Below are 23,461 nucleotides of genomic sequence, written 5' to 3' on the forward strand. Positions count from 1 at the left end.
TAAGCAGGGTTTGGGGAGAGGAGCATTCTGCAGAATGCTGTGGGAGGCTGGATTTCTTAATTTGCCCTGTTGACATGGCCAGTGGGTCTCTTGCCAAATTTCACAGTTATGTATGTTTTGGGTTTGTATTTGCTCAAATATCCTCCATCAAACTTTCTCAATGGTGTGCTTTATTTAATGCATTTTTTAGCCTGCCCTTCTTCCAAAGAGCTCTGGATTGCATATCAGGTTCTCCCCTCCTCCAGTTTTTGCTCACAACAACCATACGAGGTAGGTTAGACTGACTGTCTAACCTTGTTTGTATGGGAGAGCAGCATTTGTCCTGTTCTTTCCACCTCTGACAGTTCTGTGTCCCTTCTTTCTCTTGTATCGTCCTCACTTGGCTGTTGAAATACATCTCTGTGTAACATAGAGGGATTGTTAACCCCAAAAATTCAAGTTACTAAAGGGGTGAAACAAGGTTGCGTATTGGCTCCTACACTCTTTAAGCTCTTTATTAACGATCTAGCTTCCACACTAAGTGAGGCCCAAGTACATAGTCCAACTCTGGGCTCAACTTCCATACCCCTGCTTCTGTTTGCTGATGATGCAGTTGTACTTTCGCGCTCACGAGAGACTAAGGAGAGCTTTAGAGTGTTGTATAGAATACTGCACACTCAACGATTTGCAACTTAGCTTAGATAAATCCAAAATTGTGGTATTTACCCATAAATGGAAAGCCACCAATTGGCGGATAGGCCATAGTACTTTCGAAAGCAGGTGCAGTCATACAAATACCTTAGGCTTACCTACCATCATAGGGCCTCCTGGACACTCACATAGGACCGGGCCATCTCTGCCGCTAAATTAAGTATAATTCCTCAGCCATTATCACGGCTTCCTCTATGGGAAAGGCTAAGGATACATCCCTGCAGCGTTAGAGAGGCATTTAATGCCAAAGTGAGTCCAACAAAATCCTTTATGGGATCCCCATCTGGATAGGGGCATGGAGCAGAGAGGTTAGAAAGGGTCCAGTCGTTACTTTCTGTATAAAATCCTTGGCTTGCCCTATTCTATGTGTGTCCCCATATGCGGCCCTGTGCTTAGAAAACAGGCCAGCATCGGCTGGAAACTCTGGCCTGGTGTCATTACATTCAGAAGTTTTGGGCCAGGATTTGTTTTAATCCCGAGATGAACTGGACTATACATCCCAGGGACCAGCTCCATCCTCCACACACAACCCAGTGGTGGAGTTAAAATCCAGCCAAACTTAATGAGTTGGGCATTTCCTTGGAGGACTTGCTAATGCTAACAGAGCAGGAGGTCTATGGGGCTATCAAGAAGAGACTTTTTGACAGAGAGTTTCAACAGATGCTAGAGGAAGGTAATAAAACCTGTTCCCAATCTCTCTGGGAATACCTGTGGATAGGATTTCACTGTAGCCCAGTACCTTTATCTCCTGGTTGAGGCCCGGTGGCGTAGAGCAATCACCTTAGCTAGGTGTAATGCCCTGCCTTCTTCCTTTAGCCTTGGACGCCACCTTGGAATCCCACATAAAGAAAGGAAATGCCCGTGTGGCATGGGTTCTGTGGAAACAGTATCTCATATGCTGTTGAATTGTCCTTTTTATGAGATAGGTAGGAAGAAGCACATAATCCCCTTCCTGCATGGAAGTGAAGGCATTACAGATAAACAGAAGGTTATATATCTTTTAAACAGCCACAACTACGGGCTGTTGGAAGCGGTGGCTAAATTTTTAAATGGTGTTATTTTAACTCGCCAGAAGACGTAAAGGCTGTTATTATCTTGTTAAGTTAATCTTAAACTATTTATATGCCATTAAAGGTATTCGAAATCGAATACATCTCTGGTTGTGGGGAATGTAGCGCTTCGAAGCAGGCGCTGTCAAGCCGCTGGCCCAGAGTCCTGGGCTTTATTCAGGCACTCCTAATGAACCAAAATGAGAAGAATAATATTTACTTGTTTAATTCATCTTCATCACCTTAAAGGGATCTTTGTCATTTGCATTGGAGGTCACTGCGCCCCCCCCTCCCCCATTTTCCTCTAAATTGTAATAATAAATAATGAGATTCATTCAAAGCTCCCCACCAGCGAGCTGCTAATTACCCAAAGTACGGCTTGTAATTTACACAGTAATAAACCGTAAATTTAAACATTATGGCACTTTAAGTTAATAATTTCTCTGCTGTAACAAATAGTTTATCTTTCACCCCTGCTGGTGCTCTCCTACAAACCGTGCATATGTTGGTGTTCAGGGATCTTGGGCATGAGTTTCCCTAAATGATGCTCATATAGCATGTTTATGGCACATTGCTCTCTGAAGGCAAACAGCTGAATTTGTAGAACCTGATATGTGAGTGTACATAGTAACACACACAGTAGCACACTGAGATGAATTTCTAAAAGAAGTTATTTAGTTGAGGAGTATGCAGCCTCTCCATGCATTTTAGGGATCGTTACTTTTAAGACTTCTTCGCCTAAAACATTAACTTTGGAATAACTGTTGGGTTGACAGACATTGCCCAAGATACAAGGGATATGTTTAGAAATGGCTGCATATTATTTGGAATGAATGGGATGGAACTCATAATTGGTCAGTGAATGGCACTGATAGTTGTGAATTTTTCCTGGTCTCCCCCCACCCCTTCTTTTTGTCCCTGAAAAGATTTATTCCTACTGTCTCAGAACCCATGTATCAGAGTCTCCAGAGAGGAAGAGAATCACCCTCTTCTTTCTCTTCCACCAGAGCTGTTAGACCAGGGGTGTCCAACTCTGGTACTTCAGATGTTCATGGACTACAGTTCCCATCAGCCCCTACTGGCATTGACCAAGCCAGCAGGGGCTGATGAGAATAGTAGTCCATGAATATCTGAAGCGTCAGAATTGGACACCCCTGTGTTAGACCACGTGGGTCCCTAAAATCTTGGGGATAAACTTTCTTAGGTCAGAAAGGACTGCTGTAGGAAGGGGAATACTGTAAAGATATGCGACCTTTGCATTTGTGGATTACAGTGTCCAACCCATAATGGTCTAGAGATCACATCACAGATCCATGATTTGATGAGGGGGAGTCCCCACATTTCCTATCCTGAACTGGTATAACTTCTTTTTTACATATTCAAATGAGGCCAGGCTATCCAGCTTTCGTAGGGTACTCTTTGGAAGGTGGCTGTTGCAGTCCTGTAAATGTCCAGCGCCAGGTAGTTAAACATTTCTGGTTAATTCAGGCATGGGGTGAACTATGTGTATTTTTGTGCAAGGGTACCAACATGCTCTTAATTAATTTTATCTAAGTAGATAGCCCAGGCTAGTCCAATCTTGTATGATTTCAGAAACTAAGCTGGATTGGCCCTGGTCAGTGTTTGGATGGGAAACCACCAGGGAAATCCAGGATTGCAATGCAGAGGCAGGCAACAGCAAGCCACCTCTGAACATCCCTTGCCTTGAAAACCTGATGGGGTTGTTGTAAGTCAACTTTGGCTTGATGGCGAAAAACAGCACAATAACAACTGAAGAGAGGCTCCTTAACCTTTGCCTGAGGCAGTTTCTGTAGGTCATTGGGGTTTACAAGCTCCTTTCACTTCGTCTCCCCACAACGCAAGGGAAGGGGAGGGAGTGAGGGGTGGCATGCAAGGGAAGGAAGGGGAGGGCCCCCGGCATCTGGACCTGGCCCACCCACCCTAGTGGAGGGAGGGAGAGAGGAGGGAGGGGTGGCATGCAAGGGAGGGAAGGGAAGAGGAGGGGGTTTCTGTAGGTATGTGTCCCTGTTGCTTCTGCTGAGCCTCTTGGTGCACTTTGCAATCATCAGCTGAGGATTTCTTCTGGTTTGACTGTCTGAGTTGGAGATTGGGAGCACTGTCCTACAGTGGACCAATCTGTTACCTGATGGTGATGCTGGGGAGACAGCTGTTTGGCTCTGTGGCATTTGTGCTGTGGTGTTTCATGGTTCTCTGTCCTGGCCCCCATGCTATTTAATATTTAATGAAGCCGTTAGGAGAGATTGCTCAAGGGTTTGGAATAAGGTATCGTCATTATATAAATAACAGTGATAGTGGCTAACTGTGTTTTTCATTTTCATCTGAACTGGGTGAAGCAAAACCTATCCTAAATTGGTGTTTAGCTATATGGGCTGGATGAGGACCAATAGATTGAAATTCAGTGCAGATGAGGCTGAAGTGGTGTTGCCTGATAATAAAACTGACGGAGTAGAAACACTTCCTGTTCTGGACATGGTCTCATTTCTTCTAAAGAAAGAAGTTTGAAGTTTGTGGGTGCTGATTGCTTCTGAGTTAAAGGGGGAGGTGCAGAACTGCTCTGACACATGTAGAGCCTTGGCTCAACTTAGGACAGTTCAACAGCCTCAGGCTTTCTTTTGCACGGCCACAAATACCTATGTTGTGACCATATCCAAATTGGATTATGTCAGTGCAGTCTGAGGAGCTTTCCTTGTAAGTGTTTTGGAAACTTTGGTTGGTACAAAATTCTGCAGCCCAATTACAATCTAGGACAGACTATAGTGACCACACTATGGCAATCCTGAAATATTTGATGGGCTTGCTATTTGTTGGAGAACCAATTAAAGAAAATGGTCAGTACCTTTAAAGCCCTAAGCTGTTTGAGACCAGGATAGTTAAAACAGTAGCTGTTCACATATATTCCTGCCTGACAAGATCAGCCACAGGCCATTTGCCATGTACCTTCACCTGCAGAAGTAAGGTCAGGGTGACCATAAGGGGGGAGAGCTGTCTCTGTGGTGGCACTCTGTTTATGGAACTCCCAGAAAAACAGGAGTGCCCAACTCTGGCGCTTCAGATATTCATGGACTATAATTCCCATCAGCCCCTTCAGCATTGGAATTGGCCATGCCAGCAGGGGCTGATGGGAATTGTAGTCCATGAACATCTGAAGTGCCAGAGTTGGACACCCCTGCAGCAGAAGATAGCCGTTTCATCTCAGAGGAGACCAAGCTTCTCTGACCACAGCTAGATTCCAGCAAGCATTCAAGACTGAAGCACAAAGGTAGTGGGAGGCATGCGTTTTTAATGCTCTCTGGGATGGTTTAGGGTAGAATATGACAACCAATGTAACTTAACAGCCAATCAAAAACATTTCACTGTGTAACATGCTGAATTTGTATATGAACAAGGAAAGGGTGAAGCAGCTGTTTTCTAACAGGCAGCATGGAATTACTAGCGTAATGACGACATGTCTAGCTGTGGAACCCTCCCCTCCCCATTACAGACTCATGAAGAATGATGGTTGGGCTCACAAAGCTTGGTTGAACCTGGGTCAAGAGGTGTGTCAAAGGTCCATTTTCTCCATGGGGTGTTTGTGCTAATCCCTCCAGGCATAATTAGTCAATTAGGTACTCTTCAACATATGCTAGATGACCATTCTTTTCCTGCAATTATAGATTCTGGTTCCAGAATTAAAGAAAAGGGAATTAGAACACTCACACCCAGGGCTTTTAAGTCATACAGTATAAAGACACCTAAAGTTCATGGAGATGCTTGGTATTTTGTCTGTCTGTAGATCTTCCAAAGTGTACTACAAGGGATCCTGTCTTGACTGTGCCCTTGTGATCAAACTGGAATCCCTGGCTACAAGCAGAGTAAAGAATTTACGAATATTTTGCCTCTTCTAGATAATTGTGTGCGCAAAGGATCTGAAAGTTCAGGGTAGCGTTTGTGCACCCAAGTGCCCATTAAATTATTTTCTTCCCAGCATTGTGAGGATTGGCTCCACTTTTTCAGTTAACTACCCAGAGGTCATTCGGAACCCTCTGAATATGAATGTGGTACCTTATTAGTCTGTCGTTTTGGGTCTGTGCATTTGGAATGCGGGGATTTCCTGAAGCTCAGAGCGCATGTTTGTTTAAACCCTGTTTAAACTGTTCAATACTGTATAATGCAGGAGTAAAGGAGCCAGGTTGAAAAGCACAAAAGGCATGTTGGATAAGGGAGCTGATCTCTCTATCATAGTGTGTCTTCCTGAAGCATTTCTTGGATGTTTTCCTCCAGCCAAACTAACTTCCAGTATCAGACTCCAGTTGGGTGAGAAGGGACTATAGGGAGATGAGTGGGGGTGTGGGAGGGAGGGATAAAACTTTGATATCGATTAGGGCAAACCCAGGTTTTAAAAAGCTGGCCTGTTTCTGTTATCTGTAGTTTCAGTCTCCCCTCCTTCCCCTGTCACTTTGTGTTTCAGGAAACCATCATGAGTGCTATTGGCACTGAGCGGATTAGCCACATCATTGGTGATCCATGCCAAAAAGAGTAAGCATTGGAGTGTTGCTGAAGTCTAGAGGTCTGGGGCTGGGAGGGAGTCTTGTAGCATAGAATGAGACTTGTCCCTTATTTTATGGTTCTGTGGGAATGGAATCCTTCCAATTTATTAGAGCCACCGTATATGGGGCGGGGTAGGGGTAGAGTTTTCTTTACTGTTCTACAATCCTGTTGTATAACTTGTCTCCTTCTACTTGAAACAAATGTTAACTGCACTTGCGGTCTATTAATTGAATCATTTCCCTTATTCTCTTACACATTTACAAAATGCGGAGAGCAAACTTAAAAAAGAAACATCAGTACCAGACGAATGGCTGGCCAGTAGTGATGATGCCATCAAAGGCACCAGCCTGCTTGGTATTGCTCTGCATTTGTGAACTACTTTCTCTTCATGGGTGTGAATATATCATCTTAGATGTGAATGGGGTGTGAAATGGGCCTTCTAATATAAGAACATTGTCATCCCAGTCATCAAGCAGTTGACAGTGTAGCTTCGTACAGTTGTGCCCCTTTGGTCTGAGCTTTTCCACTACTGGTACTTGGGTTAATTCTGTTTGTCTGATAGCTGTGTTTAGAACACCTGTCTGACATGGAGGTTTAACCTTCCTTTCTCTCCCAGTGCATCTATTTTTCCTTCTTGTTTATTCATTTCTTCTGATTCTTGGTTTTCTTGTCCTTCCTGCAAATTTCATCTTTTCTGACATCTCTCTCCAGTTTCTGGTTGCCGTCCGTGGGAATGAGGTGTCGCAACCAGGTAAGATGGCTCTACTTGGCTTCCTTATATTTTCCTCACTTGATTTTTCTCTCTAGCGGGAACAAAACGCTGCTTTCCCATTTCTTCCGCATTCCAGCCTGTGGGCAAGAGGTAAGGCAGCCCCATCTGATGCCAGGCTCTAGTAGACCTCAGCTTTTTGTATCCGCCACTTCATTAAGACCTCTGTCTTCTCCTGCAATTTCGTTCTCTCTGGTTGCGGGACCATATTAGCTTTCTGGCTGAAGTATTTGTATAGTTTGAGGAATTCAGTTTTATTATTAAATAGCCTTTACACACTCACTCACTCACTCACTCACTCACTCACTCACTCACTCACTCACTCACTCACTCACTCACTCACTCACTCACTCACTCACTCACTCACTCACTCACTCACTCACTCACTCACTCACTCACTCACTCACTCACTCACTCACTCACTCACTCACTCACTCACTCACTCCATATTTTATCTTTTTATAGCTGGGTCAGCTGTGGGATTCAGGCATGCTGGCATCTTTTTAGCAGGGATGTAAGGAAGCTGATCCTCATAGTAACGTTAGAGGTTGCTTGGCTACTGCTACTAAGGAGAACCACTGAGCATTCCTCATTGACTTAGACTTCTTACACCCAGCATAACCAGTTGTGGTTGAAAGGAGCTGGCTCCAGAATATACAGCAGACAGTAACCATTACCTGTGTGATTGTCTTTGGATGGAAAAACCACTTCTCTAATTCCTCTTCAATAGTCCTGCCTCTTTTTAGCTTACTGGTGCTAGTGTTACTGTGTAGCTTACAACTGATACTTGTACAACCATATGTAGTGATTACAGCTGTCAGAATTCTACTAAGCAGCTGTTGATATTCCTCTGAGAAAAAAACCCTTAAGACATTGGTTGTGATTTAGACAGTGGGCATGTCTCTTATAAATTCTTCATTAGAGGGAAAGAAAAAGGGCTTTGCTGTGAATAACTCAAAATAATTTCCTATCATCTAGTAATTTGTTCCTCTCTGTAATGTTCTGGTTTCTCACAAGCAAATTGTCCATCTGAAAGTGAATTTCATTACAAGTACCCTTTAATTCTACGTTCCTGGCTCTCATTTTACCAGCTGTTGGCACTATTTCTAGATTCCTTAGTTCTTGTGTGGCTGTATTAGTAAAACTTCTGGATGTATTCTTCACAAAGAAAGCAAAGTACAAGCACTGGTTTATTTTCAAAAGAAATAGTACTCTATGCCTGTGTTCTGCTTTCATACAGTACAGCTAAAAGTAAGTTTCACCCCCACGAATTGCTTATGACCTTACAATCAAAGTTAAGCTGTGAGAAAATGGAGACACTATAATGACTTGCAGGGTTAGAATTTGTTGCTGTCCATGAACGTAGCGAATAGATAAAGCATGAAATCATCTTGTTTCCCACTTCGTATTGCACTGGGGTTGACCCGTTGGTTTTTGTTTTTTTAAACCCGCAAGACTAGAGACTGAACGGAGTCTAGAATTTAGTAAGGCACATTATACTGTTACACACAGGGGGTTGTGTGCATGCCTCCCCCGTTTTAAAATCCCTGCATTTACAAGACTTGCCCATCAACAAGAAGTATTTAAGATCACTCACTTCACTGGCAGGCTAGCAGTGCACATGCATGAAGACCTTAATGGGAAATCATTTCAGCTACTGAAGGCTATAATTGTGCGTAGATCTTTTAGGAACTGTTTCTGCATTTATATTTTGCAAAATATCTTCCTGTAGAGCCAAAATCACATTTATGTAGGTGATTCTCAAGTTGAGGGTATTTAGGCCAGGACTATGTAGAAGGTCGACTGTGATTGTGATAGTACGTATGAGAATAGGTTGTCCTTTAATCTCTATTGATAGTCTTAATTTTAAAAAGATTTTTGCCTCTAGATTCAAAATACATGTACTATTTCTGAGTTGAGTTGGTTAAATACAGCCCTATCAGAAAAAGAAGAAGAGTTTGGATTTATATCCCACCTTTCTCTCCTGTAAGGAGACTCAAGGTGGCCTATGAGCTCCTTTCCCGTCCTCTCCCCACAACATTGTGAGGTAGATGGGGCTGAGAGAGTTCCAAAGAACTGTGACTAGCCCAAGGTCACCCAACTGGCATGTAGGAGTGTGGAAACACATCTGGTTCATATCATATTAGAGGGCAAAGCAGAATGGTCTGTTGTCAGATGTTATATAGAAGCCTAAGGAACTGCAGGAGGATATCTCAACCCAATTATATTCTATGATGTCACCTGATAAGCTATTAACCACACTTGCTCTTTTTTGCCATTCCAGTTTAATCCACTCTCTCCTCTGTACTCCTTGGACGTTCTCTCTGATGCCTCTCATCGAAGGTGCTCACCAGCCCATTGCACAGCCAGGTAATCATTGCATTCTGCTATTTGTTGGGAGGGTACGATACAGTCAGTTGTCTTTGAGATCATGTATGTTGACAAAAAATGCGCAGCTTGTTTAGTTTCCCAAACTGGCACTGGACATATAGTGTATGCTTTGTGTAATATATAGTGTGTCTCTCTATGAACAAAGACAATATTTGGATAATGGAGGTTGTGTATAGAGCAGCTGGTCTCTGCTTGGTCAGTAGGCATGCCAATTTGAATGCCTCCTGGGCTCATTCCGCACAGCATATTTATAACAAGTTGCAATAGTTATAAATGAATTTGTTTTCCACTTATAAAAAGGGGAAACGAGTTCATTTATAACAATTGCAACTCGTTAATAAATATGCTGTGTGGAGCAAGCCCTGGGTTTGCACGTTGATTGCCCGAGAAGCCAAGCACTCTTCCTCCTGTTTATCGCTCACAACCAGCAAGCTTTTATGGTGTCCCGATAGATCAGTGGTTCTCAACCTGGGGATCGGGACCCCTTTGGGGGTCGAACGACCCTTTCACAGGGGTCGCCTAAGACTCTCTGCATCAGTGTTCTCCATCTGTAAAATGGATAAATGTAAGGGTTGGGGGTCACCACAAAATGAGGAACTGTATTAAAGGGTTGCGGCATTAGGAAGGTTGAGAACTACTGCGATAGATAGAAGTTGAAGATGATAAACAAGATTCTGAGGTTCTGTGGTGACCACTATTCATTGTCTGCGATAGAGCCTCCTGGACAGAAGTCTGCATTTGAGGTGAATGTGGTTTAGCTGTATATGTGTGTGCGCACATGCTGCGAGTGAATAGGCTTGGGCATAAATTTTCATTGTTCTGTTAGGGTTCATAGACAGTGTTTCTGTTTTTTCCTGGGTACAAATAAGATTAATGAAATGCAGGCTGATGGGAAGGTGCTCAGTCTTTCTCATCTCTGTGCTGTCCCCTAGTACTCTTCTCCAGTTGGAGAAATGGCTGTGAGGGAGAGTGTGCATTTCTAGGAATTGTTTCAGCTTGTGAAATTGGGAAGCGTGGGAAACTAGGTGCAGGAGTAGGGAAGCGCACAGGTCCGGAGCTGTGTTAAGCTGTGGCAGGTCTTCATTTCCTTTGGTTCTTTTGGCAATTATCATGTCCCTCTGTACATTCTGACAAAGCCTTAGCACTTTGGTTTCCTCCAGTGGCTAAAATGACTTTTCTGGTACCTATACTTTACAATAGTTGCCAACATTCTTTGCCCTGAAGTGCATTAATTTCCCATGCAAGCAAAGTGGTGCTTAAACTTCTGCAGCAGAGACCTTCAATGGAATAAGACCTCCTGTGGAATAAGATGCCACATGTTCAAAGTGGATTATAAAAAGGAAGAAGTGCAAGGTATCATACTTCAAATTTGCAATAGTTGCTGGAGCAGACCGGAGGATTTCAGAAGAAAATCAGCTTGTTTTATAGCAACACTTTAACTTTGTGGTTTATGAAAAGCTATAGATGGTTTTGGAAGAAATGAGTATGCCACAATATCTGATTATGTACTGTGGAAAAGTGGCTACTGTCAGGACAGAATATGGAGATATAGAATTGTTCCTGTTTGGCAAAGGTATAAGAAAGGGATGTATTTTATCTTCCTATCTATTCAGTTTGTGTCATAAGGGAAATATATCATAAGGGAAACTAGATTAGAGTCAGGTGAAGGTGGAGTGAAAATTGGTGGAAGGAACATTAACAAGAGATATGCAGAAAATTGTTGGCAGAAAATAGCGAAGACTTGAAACGACTACCGGTGAAGGATTTTGTGTGAAAAGCAAGAAGACTGCTGGGGAACCACATACTTAACAGTGAAGGTTGACAGTGAAGACACTGAAGTTGGTAATGATTTTGTATTCCTTGGCTCAGTCATCAACCCCAAGGGAGACCTGCAACCAGGAAATCAGAAGGAATTTGAGACTTTGAAAGGGCAGCCATAAAGGAACCAGAAGAGACCCTAAAGTGTAAGGAAATTTCTCAGGAGACCAGATATCCCCCATTACTGTATATGGTCAGTGAAGAAAGCTTGGCAGATACTGTGGACCACCAATAAGACAAGTAAGTGGATTCTAGATCAAACCAGGCCCGAATTCTCCCTGGAAGCTAAAATAACTAAACTGAGTCTGTCATACTTTGGTCTCATACTGAGAAAAGAATCACTGGAAAAGACAATAGTGCTAGGAAAAGTTAAAGGCCGTTTCCGCACGGCGGCGGAAACGGCGAGGTCGGCAAGGCGATTGCGCGACCTTGACCTGAAGACGGCTGGGACCCGTCTGCATGGGCCCGGTCCTTGAAGCAACTGAAGGCAGCCGGCGCGCGTGAGCTCCGGCGCCCAGCCGACCCGACGTGTCTGGCGGGCCTTCTCGGCTGGCGGTTCGCGAGGCCTGGGGACACGCCCCCCCGGCCCTGCGCGCCTGAAGCAGGCGCAAACGAGGCGCCAAGGGCTGAAGTAGCGTGTCCCCAGGAAACTCCTCGGCAACGCTGCGCCGGAGACGTCCGAGGAGAAGGTGAGTGCCGAGGTGGGGAGAAGCGGCATGAAACCGCTGCCCGCTTCGCTTCGGCAGCTGGCTTCATCTCCCTGGGCGTTTCAAAAAGAGCAGGCTGGGAAGCGCTCTGGGGAAACGCCGCTTCAACCCGGCGAGGCGGCGCTTGTAGGGCGGCAGCGCTGCTGGCGCAGTACCTTCGCCCCGTCGCGAGATAAGCGGACCTGGAGACGTGTTTTACCGATCTCCGAGCGCTACCATGAATTGCCCGTGCAGAAACGGCCAAAGGAAAAGAGGAAGATCCAACATGAGATGAACTCAATAGAGGAAGCCTTGGTTTTCAGTTTGTAATACTTGAGCAAGGCTATTAATAGTAGGATGTTTCAGAGATCATTCATTCATAGAATTGCCTTAAATCGGAAGTGATTTGATAGTACTTAACACACACAAGGTTTGCATTGCATATGTATACATTAGAGGCAAACATATAATAGTAGTTATTTAGGAATGTTGAAAAGACTGGCTAAAAGAACTAATGGAAGCATCCACTAAATTTTGTTTAGAGAGCAGAAAAAAGTGCACTTATCAAAATCCCCAAATGACCAAATATTTGTTAAAAGAAGACGACTTCATTCAAAAACAGAACTAGGTATCATTTATTACTTCAGGCTATGTGAGATGAGAAGGGATTTCCTCTGAGACCTTGAGGGACTTTCCACCCTTCTGCAAGTTTGGGAGAATGGGAAATGGTCCATGAGATGACTATGTACTAAAGGCTCAAGAAGATTTTCATTGGCCCCTTCCGCACATGCAACGTAATGTACTTTCAATCCACTTTTACAATTGTTTGCAAGTGGATTTTGCTATTCCGCACAGTAAAATCCAGCTGCAATGTGCATTGAAAGTGGATTGAAAGTGCATTATTCTGCATGTGCAGAAGGGGCCATTGAGTTGGAAGTGGGTAGGCTTTGCTTTTAGGCTTTGGTGACACATTTTGGCTGCCTGAAGTAAAGGATGCTGGTGATGTGATGTAAGCTGTTAGCTGGGGTCTGTATAGTTCGAGGTGAGCTTGCAATCAGTTACGTGCCTGCAGTGATTAAATTTCTTCCAGGTGATCAGGCAGGGGGGCTTAAGGCTGGTTTTTTATTGGGTTCCTTTGTTAGGCCACATATGATTGACTGACATATGTGTGGGTGATTGAGCTAGTATCTCTTGTCTGGAAGGCTATATTGAGATACAAACCAAGAGCTTTTTTGAGTGTCTAGATTATCATGTAATTTGTGAATGTGGTCTGCTAAAAATTCCAGGTTTACTGAGTTCCGAATTCTTAAAGACATTTTATTTTGGGAGCCCAGTAGATAAGAAAAAGCTTATCTTTATTTCTGTACTGATCAAACAAACAGTTTGTACCAGTGCCGTATGCCGTTGGAAAGCATTAGTAAACGTGTGAAGCTATCAGGAAGATTGTTATCAGGCAAATTCTGTTTTTTCCACCTTTCTGCCTTAACCTATGTTTTCTTTGCCTCCCCAGTGAGTTTTGGTTCTATTCATTTGACAGCATAGTGACTGGCTCGTAACCCACCACTTCATTTAAACAGAGCCGCCAGCCAGATTGCTGAGTGTGGAGCCATGGGTGTGCGAGGGGGGCTTTGCGGTGTCAAGGAGAAGGCTCTGCGAGAAGTGTTCCTTGGAAGGCACAGTTAAAAGGCTGCATAAATTGCAATATTCCAAAACTTCCTTTCTAGCACTTCTGCCTGTGAAGTGGGGAGACTTCTCTGAAAGTATTCGGCAGCCCTGGGATTTCCACACCCATCATTAGAAGTGGTGTCTGTGTCTGTGTGGGTGGGTGTTTTGGTGACTCTGTTATCATTAGTAGTATAATTTTATTTTGCAAAGTGAAGAATGGTCTTTTTTGCTGTCCTCCCCGGGGATGGTTGGTGTATTAATTTGCTGTATTGCCTCCTGGCTGTTCCCAGGCTGTTTTGATTCTTCAACATGGAATTTTAATGGCCTGCTGCCTCTCGGGAGGCATGCGAGGAAGAGCATCTCAGGGATTGCTTCCCTTCTTTTCACAGGCCCGTAATTGCTGCTGTTTAAGAGCACAAAGCATTTCGTAATCATGCCTTGTCTGTTATGCTTCTGTTTGGCAATGCAACCTATTTTTTTTTTAAAAAAGAAGAAAATAAGAAGCCTGTGCTGAATTCTTCCTTGTACTACTTTTCTCCCTTAAATTTGGAAACTTCTTTAGGGGTTACCATCTTGTTCCATTACATTGGTTGGTCTTGTAGATTCATTGGGTAAAAGTTCCTCATTCTGGCTATCTTAGGGGTACTTGAGACATTCTGTGGTCCCAACTCCTGGCAATGTTCAATAGTTGCATTTCGGCCATTTGGCTTGGCAGCCTGATGTTTCTTAGAACAGAGCCAAGCGTCCCTGAGAAGAGATGCTTACCATGGGGTAAGACCACAGGGCAGTTTAGACTCCGCATGAGAGCAGTATTCAAGTTACTTCAAGTTGAGCCCAAATTTGTGGCCTGGTCACACCATGGGGAAGCATCTGGCTGTGTTGGTGAGGAAGCCTTGGATCTGTTCTGAGAACAGCTGTGGGTGGAATATGTTGAACCTCTGCCTTCACTTTGCGGAATTTCAACATCTGGCCGTGTTGACTGATTCAGAATTTAACCAACTGCTGGTACTGCTGCATCATAACTAGCTTCAGAGCGGGGTTGAGGGAAGAAAAAATAGTCATGTGAGTAGCCAGATGTTGGCAATAGGTGCTGTCTTAGATTTTAGCAGCCTGAATGGTAGCTGTTCAGAAAATGACACAGAGCTTTCACGAGAGTTGCCCATGTAGATGTTCATGGCAGTGGGTCAGTGGGTTGTTGAGGTACAAGAAATAGGTCACTTATTGCAGTGCACAGCTTTGAGTGAGAGCTCCCTTTCAGGGTAAGCGCTGGACAGGCCAATCCAACGGCTAGTTTGTAGTATAGAAAGAGGCAGTTTTTAAAATTCACTTGGTTGTCTTTTGGTACTTGGTCACTTTTAGTTTGTTGTTGCACTGTTAATTCTTGCATGCACAGCCACTGGGTTCAGTACCTTGCAGAGATTTCTGCCTGTGATGTGTAGATCAGACTTGGGTGCCCAGCTGGCTGGTGCTGTTTCAAAGGAGAGGAGGAATCTCTGTTCCCACTATTAATTTTGACCTTTGAAGCCATCAGAAATAGCCTCAAGGCTTAGACAAAGTATCTTTTATGTGGTCTGTATTTGCTATTGCTGTTATACTTACAACAACAGCAGCTGAGCAGAGTACTAAAGCTGCTCTTGATAGGAAGTCTGAGTTCTACTGAATATTTTCTTTTACTTGGGAGAAATGATGTGTTTTGTTTGGAAGGGAGTAGTGTAATAAACATACACTAGTATGTAACATTAGCATAATGTACATACATTGATTTGAAAGCCTATGGGGAGCGTAAAGTAAGGGTGTTGAGCAGTTGCAGGACAATGTGAGCTTTCAGCTAAAGGCTAATATCCATGTAGTTAGAAAACATGGCTCGTTGTATTCCTAATTTGGTACTACAATGTGTGTTCTTTCACTGAGGCCCCTTTTGGTCCTGAAATGGCAGTTTAAGATGGCTTTCACTCTAAAAGTCAGCTTCAATTGCACATTGCCACCTTTTTAAGAACTGTTTGATTTGTGGAGCCAACTATAATGTCTAATTCCAGCCTGTTTTTATTATATTGTATTGTATTTATTTAATTAGAGTTATATAACAGTGAGTCGTTGCCACCCATTGCAGCCTTAGCAAATTATGTCTTAGAATGTGAGATTCCAAGAAAAGGATCTGGTGGTAGCTTGCCGAACCTTTATCCTGTTGTACAGTTCTGGCATTTGGTACTGGCAAGAACGCTTGTTGGAGTCTCTTGTTACTTGGTGGACAGTAAGTGGGAGCAGAGAAGTCTTACTATTCTCACCTCTTCTTTTTACGCATTCTTGGAAGAACTTCAGGAGATCTGGGCAGTTGCAACGGAAGCTTTATGGAGTTTGATAAATACTACCTGTGGGAGCTTGAGTCTCATTTTGAAAACTCAGCTCTGTATTTACACATGTTGCAGTTTGCTTTGTGTTTGTGCGCCCGCCGAATTACTAGATAGGGAACTAAACTGCACGTTTTTTGTGGCTGTCCGTGTAATTTTGCTTGCTGCATTTATTTATTGCGATGAGAGGCAGAGGAGCAGCTAGGCCTGTGTTGCAGGCAGATCTTGAAATGGACACTTCTGCCACCAGGTTAGTCGAAGCCAGTGAGAGATAAATAAGCTCCTGGTTTATTGACAAAAGGGAATATAATCAATGAAGGATAAACTTGAAATAAAGGTATGTTATAGGGATTTATGGCCCTCTATGTCTGTATGAGTACAAGCTGATGGGTCTCTGTCTTGGTAGACTTCCCTTCAGAAGAAAAATCCTGGCCCTTGTTTTTTAAGCACAGGCATCTTTTCCTTCTCTTGTTGAGAACTGGTATGGGGACATCCCAGGTCCTCCCATGTCTTGTTGCAAAGCACACTTGTTTGTTAAGAGGGAAAGCTAGATATATTTATATTTTGCAGAAGACCTGTGAGCAGGATGATGCCCCACCCTTGCCAGAAATGAACAATATTTTTAGCAGAAATTGAAAACAAAAAAAAAGTTTCTGGCATACCAACTCTGATTTCACTGCCTTTGCTTTATGTTGTAATTCTAACAGTATTGGGTTGTTTCAGGAGGGGATAGTTCAAGTTTCAATTCTAGTGATGGCTGCTAAGGTGCTTTTTGTATGGCAGTGATTTTTGGTGTCCTTGCATTGCAGCTGCAAATGTGGTGTTCCACAAAGTAGTTTTCCATCTTGCCCTGATTTCCCACAGCCTTGCAACTGGAGAGCTTTTTCAGGCTTAAAAAAAACCCAATAATTGACATAGTGCTGTAGCTTAAAATTGGTAATTACTATTTTGTTGTAGCTTGCCACTGTAGCGATGTCCGTTACTGTTTTTCTTAAGCCTGAAAAGCTGTGTGATGGCTCAGTGGAGGTGAGAAGTGTGGGGTGGAGACAAGAAAATAGCTCTGATGTGGAGGGCTCTTGCAACAAGCCACACCGTCCTTTCTGTAGCTTGCAGTGGCACTGTGGCTGCGTTCTTTCCCAAAAGATTGTAGTGAACCTTGTTAGGAAAAGGTCACAGCAAAGAGGTGAGAAAAAATGAAAAACAATTTTGCTCCAAAACCCTTGTGCCTGTTCAGAAATAAACAAGGGCGTAACCTCAGCATAAAAGTAGCCTCATGGTGCAATGCTAAGGAGAGTTACTCCAGCCTAAGCCCATTGAAATGACTGAGCTTAAACTAGAGTAACTTTCCGTAGCATTGCACTATAAATCACGAACAGAGCACAAGGGTGTCACTGGGCCATTTGGCTACATTTTGAGCTGATTGCAGGTCTGCATTATGTAATCAGAGTCAGTGTGCTGTAGAGGTTAGAGTATCAGACTAGGATCTGGGACACCAGGTTCAAATTCCCACTGTACCATTGTAGCTTGCTGGGTAACTTTGGTCCAGTCACATACTTTCTGCCTAACCCACATACTTTCTGCCTAACAGAGTTAAGAATAAATAGAGGAGGGGAGAAAGATAGAAGCCTCTTTGGGTCCCCATCAGGGTATAAATGAAGTCAACAACATTAGCATTTTGGAATTAGTATGGTTCCACCAGAAATAGTTCTTGCATTAGGTGAGATTTTCCCATGTTGAAAAAGGAACGAGTGTTCCTAACAAAATTTAGCAAGGGACATACATGTGTAGGACAGGGAGATTAATTGATTAATGGCAACTTCCTATTTTGCAGACAACACACTTTTCTGAATGCATGCTAAATAGTTGCTATAAGAATTAAAACATTTGAAACTGAATGGAGCCATTCTGCTATCCAGGAGCAAAATCCAAAACCTTTGGTCATGGAGCCCACATACACTTGCACTTGTAATAAACATCTGCTTAGGAATGAAGGAAGCAGTTGTGAAATTAATAGATTTCTCTTTGGCTGTGTCTGTGCACTTGCAAGGACAGTTAGCTAGATACTTGAAGAAAAGGGCACCATCCAGCCCAGAGTTAAATGAACTGTAATAGACGAAATCTTTGTTTGGTACTGTGTTGTCTGTTAGTAAGAGCAGACGTATTTTTCGGTTTCTGCACAGATATCCTAACGTTAAAAATACTCTACAATCAGTTCAGCTGACTCTTGATATTCTGTTTTGTTCTCATGTAAGTTGTGTGGGTGACTGCTGCATAATATTTGAATTGCAGAGCGTCGATGCTGTTTTGTGACTTTCTCGTTAGAAACAATAGTGTGCTAATTGAATTTGGTAAAAGATCGTCAAATGCCGCTTGCTTGCTTTCTGAAGGGACAATCAGCATGGTGTTTATTGTCTTCATTTTTTAATCAATAAGGTTTATTTCCTCCCTTTCAGGCAGACTAATATCCACCTAGGACCTCCGTGCTCAAGGGACATCAAGAGGAAGCGAAAGCCAGTAATGGCAACATCCTCCCTTTCCAGCCCAGCCTCAGGTGAGGGAGTGGGGGTTAGTTAGAAGGCAGTGAGAGGAACTAGAAGAACACTGGGAAATGTTTGTCTAAATTACTTCAGAGGTTATCAAAGGGAGATTTTAACAGTGCTAAGAAACCTGGAAATAAAATGCCTTGAGAAGAGAATATGGGATTAAATGTGTCTTGCCCTGTGTCTTGAAGCGTTTTCTAGCAGTGCTTCTGAGCAAAATTCAACTGATGCAGATAAATCTGAACTCAAGTTGCTTCCAAATTTTTGATTGGCTTAGCAGGCAGTCGTAACTTGTAGTTGCTGCCGACCCTTTCCTTCCTTGAGACAGAGAGTTGCAGGGAGGTGGGGGAGTGGCGGCTTGTATTGCTCTTTGCGTTAAAAGAGGCAATAACAATACGAGCTGCATTTGACTGGTCCAGACATCTTTATGCTGGGGTGTGTGGTTTCTGGGCTGTATGGCCGTGTTCTAGCAGCATTCTCTCCTGACATTTCACCTGCATCTGTGGCTGGCATCCTCTGAATCAGATCCTCTGAAGATGCCAGCCGCAGATGCAGGCGAAACGTCAGGAGAGAATGCTGCTAGAACACGGCCATACAGCCCGGAAACCACACAGCACCCCAGTGATCCGGCCGTGAAAGCCTTCGACAATACATCTTTATGCTGTTTCCTGCCCTCTCTAGTGTCAGAAAAGAGGGCCAAGCAAAGTGTTACATCTACTATGGGATCTCCATGGGAATGTGCATCCTGTGGGAATTCAATTCAGAAATGACACAGAAGTTCAGTTCAGGTTGGATGCATGGCACAGGGGGAGGAAAGCTGGTTTTTATACCCTGCTTTTCTCTACCTTAGTGGCTTACATTCACCCCCCACCCCAAAAGCAGGCATCTGGTGAGGAGGTAGGGCTGAGAGAATTCTGAGAGAAATGTGACTGGCTCAAGGTCACCCAGCAGGCTTCATGTGGAGGAGCAGGGAATCAAACTTGGTTCTCCAGATTAGAGACTGCTTCTCTTCACCACTATACCATGCTGGCTCTATACCTCCTTCCCTCTCCCTGCACTGTTTTCTTCTCTTGAAACAACCCCAAGAGTCATCATTTGGCCTGGAGTGTAGGACTGCATGTTCAAATGTTCAGCAAAGCAAATAGCTCTCCTGGACAGTTTTGAGGCAGGGAAAGTGTGTGTTTGGGGGTGTGGGGGGGAGGCATGAACCTCTCACAACAGTGCAGCAGGTCTATTCTGAACTGGGTCCCTGTGGCACTTCTGAATGAAGTACCCATGGGGAGCTTGCAGCTAGCATCATTCTATTGTTACCTCAGCTGGCATCCTTTGCCAAAGGGTATTTGTGGACACCTGCTTCAGCAACCTCAGTGCTAGACAGCAGTTAGCGTCACATTACTTATTCCTATGTACATCGATTTTAAACACCAAATGTTCTTGAGGTGTCTTTTTGGAAATTTTGCAAAGAAATTTGTTATGTGACGATTAATGACTGGTTTTTGCATGGGGATGAAGCAAAGTGGGAATTGCTTTGGAGTAAGACTTAAATAGCTTGGTGCAGAATGTACCAAGTCAGTTTCAAATACAGCAAAAAGGAACCCCAAATTTTGCAACCAGAACTCAAAAGTACAACAGTTGTATACGTGTGGTCTGGCTTGCTAAAATGTGTCTGGTTTTTACTGGTAACGGAATTTTACTGGTAATTGGCATTTGGCGAACTGCTAAATAAACATCTCACTACGTGTCAGTAATCTGGAGCTTGACAACAGTTTGAGAAGTTCTGTATGATGGAGGTATTGACCCAGTGTGCTCTTAGAGCCTTTGTAAGGTCCAGAGAAGAAGTGATGTGGCAGCATATTGTATGTTGAATTGATATGCAAAGTGGAGATGGCCCCGAAGTCGGTGGATTTAATCACAAGAGACACATGATGTGGATAAAGGGAGACCTCCTTCCCTCCTGGCACTCCGTTGCTTCAGGCATTTTTCTCCCCAGTCTGACTTGGACATTGGAAGTGAGTGCAGGGAAGCAAGTCTGGAAAGAATTCAGCTGCCTTCATTTCTGCACTCTTGTTTGACCTGTAAACGAAACCTTCTATCCCACCCGTGTTGCTCATAAATGTGAATGGCAAATGAGGACCCCCCTGTCTTCTCTAGGATGGCCCTCAAAGAGTACATCTTTGGGCAGAGGAATCTGTAGCAGCATTGTCTGTCCTTTGAAGAGTCTCAGTTGCCAGCTAAGGGGAGCAGAGTTCAAGCTGCTCGGAGGGAACATTCCTCAATCCAGAACACAAAAGTGCAACCCTCCATTCTGCTTGATGGGTTGTTTAGAATTTTGAAGTAATCATTCCAAGGAAACAAAATACCATTCCCGTTTTTGTGTGATGTATGGGATACTCACAGCCTTTATGCTGAATTCCTCCCCCCATCCCCCAGTAGTCATGCAAACCTAGCTGTTTCCCCTCTCGAGGTAGCTTGTGGTCCTCCGTTCACTGAGTTGTCGTGCTATCTGAGGAATTTAGTGAAAGAGAGGCGTGCGTCCTAATTCAGGCCCAGATGTGAGATTAGAGAATCTGTATCCTCAAGCCCCAATACCCCTTCCATGCAAGAGTGTTCTTCCCAAATACATCCATGGCCGAGCCCAAACGCTCTCACCCCGCTTGTTGACCAAGGTCCTGCTTCAGTGAACTCTTTTTATGCAAAACCTGAGTGCCCCACAGAGGTGAAGGACACAGCCCGAGCTGGCTCCATCAGTCAGCAGAACAAATGGGCTTGCTCTGCCTAACATCGGGCCATCTCGGATTCCACCTCTTTTATAGAGATGAGTGATGAAGAGAGGCTCGTTCCGCTTTGCCGCTGTATTAATACACATCAAGGGCCAGCTCCCGGCACTAAATCACGCTACTGCATACATCTGTTATCGGACTCCTCACCAACGTGATGAACAAGACTGCAGATAGAGGCTTCCTTGTGTCATTCTTTATAGGATTTTCCTAAAAGAATAAATAGCTCAAATCTCTGCCAACACTCTTTCCCTGTCATGGTGATGAATTTAGCTTCTTTCTTAAACATGCAGCAACAAATCTTCCTCTGTCATAGACCCCTCCCCCTTCCCACCTGCAGAAAGTTTTGTTGGATTTGACTGAATTCAGATGGTGATCGTCAGGCTACCGAGAAGATGGCTTGTGTTTAGTGGCCGGAAACGGAGGAGCAACCTCGAGGCCCTTGCGTGGTTTGCCCAAGAACTCGCCTTTGTGATCTGGACTCATTTGGATGACCACTTTTCCTTGTTTTTTCCCTTGCATTCTCTGGGGGCAGGGTCACACACTGTGGTGGCACTAGCATTATTTTGCTTAGGGAACGTGCTGAGTTATGGCTTGCATAGAAGTATTTGTGAGCACTGAAGTCTCTTGGGCAACTTGAGACTGCTGAAATAGGGGTGGTTACATATACACTACCCACATGGAGATGTGACTTGATACAAACAGTTGTTCTCTGGGAATCCATCTGTAGCCCTCTGAGGTCTTGAGGAAAGTAGTCTAGGAGCTGTCTTGCTTATGAACCTGGTGGATTACAACACCACCCTTAATCCTGTATGAAAAGAGTGGGGTTTCTCTTCACTCTATTTGCTTCTGGGCAGCAGGCAAATTTAATAGTTTGTTTATTTTATTAAATTTATATCCCGCCCTCCCCAACCAGTTCAGTTCTGGGCTATGTGCAGAACCTACTTTACTGAGAACCAGGTTTCAGAGGGTAGTCATGTTGTCCTGCAGTAAAAAAGCTAAAATCAAGTTCAGTAACACTTTAGAGACCTTCAAGATTTTAAAGGTACAAGTTTATAAAGGGAGTTGTGATTGCCTCTTCTCGAAGGCTTTCACAGCCAGAAGAATCAACTGACTGTTGTAGGTTTTCTGGCCTGGGTGTCCGTGGTCATTCAGCCCAGAAAATCCACAACAGCCCGGAGTTTTGACTCTTGTAAGCTTATACCTTGAAAATCTGTATGGTGCTACTGGACTAGAATGTAGTTGCTTCACCAAGAACCCACTTCCCTATTTTCATATCTCGGGTGATTTCTCTGACTTCTTTATGAAACTTAGTGGCATTCAGACCCTGTTGGCGTGGAGTTCATATGGGTAGGTATGTGTCAAAGAGGTTTGGGAGTGGGGAGAAACTGGTCTCACGGCTGCACTGTTAGGTAACACATTCTGGCTCTGTTCACCTCTGTTTTCTTTTTCAACCATCCTTTTAGTGACTAAAAAAAAATCAGTATTGCCTCTTCTCTTCCTGTTCCTATTTTTTGTGTGATAGGCAGTGCAGAAAGTATATGCAGGTCCAGTGGACTGCGTGAAGCTCCTTTCATTCAGAGTTCATTGTATTGTTGGCATAAGAGTTTCTCCCTGTTTGCATGGGAGTTAGTCTAAGTTTTGCTTTTGACTGCAGATTCCCCTATCTCCGAGAAGGGATTTAGCTTCACGTTTTGACAAAAGAACAAGAAGCTCTCATTTTCTTCCTGTTACAAGAGCGCTTGCAGAGGGGGGGTTGGGACGTGGGTGCTGCACAGAGTGCCTGGCTTCTCCATGCTTGCAGCATTCCCTTACTTGGCATTTCATGTCTTCCCCAGACTTCACTGCCTTCTCTGCTCTTCTGTTATTTGCTGTGAAAATGGCATCCTCTTTAAAACCTCTGAAGCAAAATAGAGTGAATCAGAGAAGCCAACACCGGCTGTTTTGACATTCCTAGTCAGAATTTTGGTTACTTGGGCTCAGAATTTTGATTTTTCTTCTGGTGCAGTGTGAGCAGAGCCCTGGATATGTTGGCCCACAGACAAGGCTTAGGTACTGGGGCCAGGAATCTTTCAGAGTCTGGCCTTTGGGAATCCGGAGTCCTTTATATCATACAATGAGTTGGCACTGTATCTGTGCATGTGTTTTTCCTCTGCATCCTATCTTCTGGATAAAAAAGA

At 43.9% G+C, this 23,461-nt stretch overlaps 1 protein-coding gene across 8 annotated transcripts in view; it reads left to right on the forward strand.

The window, feature by feature from the left end:
* The window catches only part of GPATCH2L (G-patch domain containing 2 like), a 43,442-nt gene that overhangs the window by 15,258 nt on the left and 4,723 nt on the right, over positions 1–23,461 (forward strand). For 4 of the 8 annotated variants that reach the window (XM_048486007.1, XM_048486008.1, XM_048486003.1 and 1 more), the window contains exons 6-9: positions 6,208–6,275; positions 6,999–7,038; positions 9,341–9,426; positions 18,418–18,515. In XM_048486007.1, coding sequence (XP_048341964.1) covers positions 6,208–6,275; positions 6,999–7,038; positions 9,341–9,426; positions 18,418–18,515 — 292 coding nt within the window. The remainder of the gene's footprint in view (positions 1–6,207; positions 6,276–6,998; positions 7,039–9,340; positions 9,427–18,417; positions 18,516–23,461) is intronic. The other 4 variants (XM_048486004.1, XM_048486006.1, XM_048486009.1 and 1 more) reach the window with 3 other exon arrangements.

This window comes from Sphaerodactylus townsendi, linkage group LG02 (genome assembly GCF_021028975.2).
Source record: "Sphaerodactylus townsendi isolate TG3544 linkage group LG02, MPM_Stown_v2.3, whole genome shotgun sequence".
NCBI lineage: Eukaryota > Metazoa > Chordata > Lepidosauria > Squamata > Sphaerodactylidae > Sphaerodactylus > Sphaerodactylus townsendi.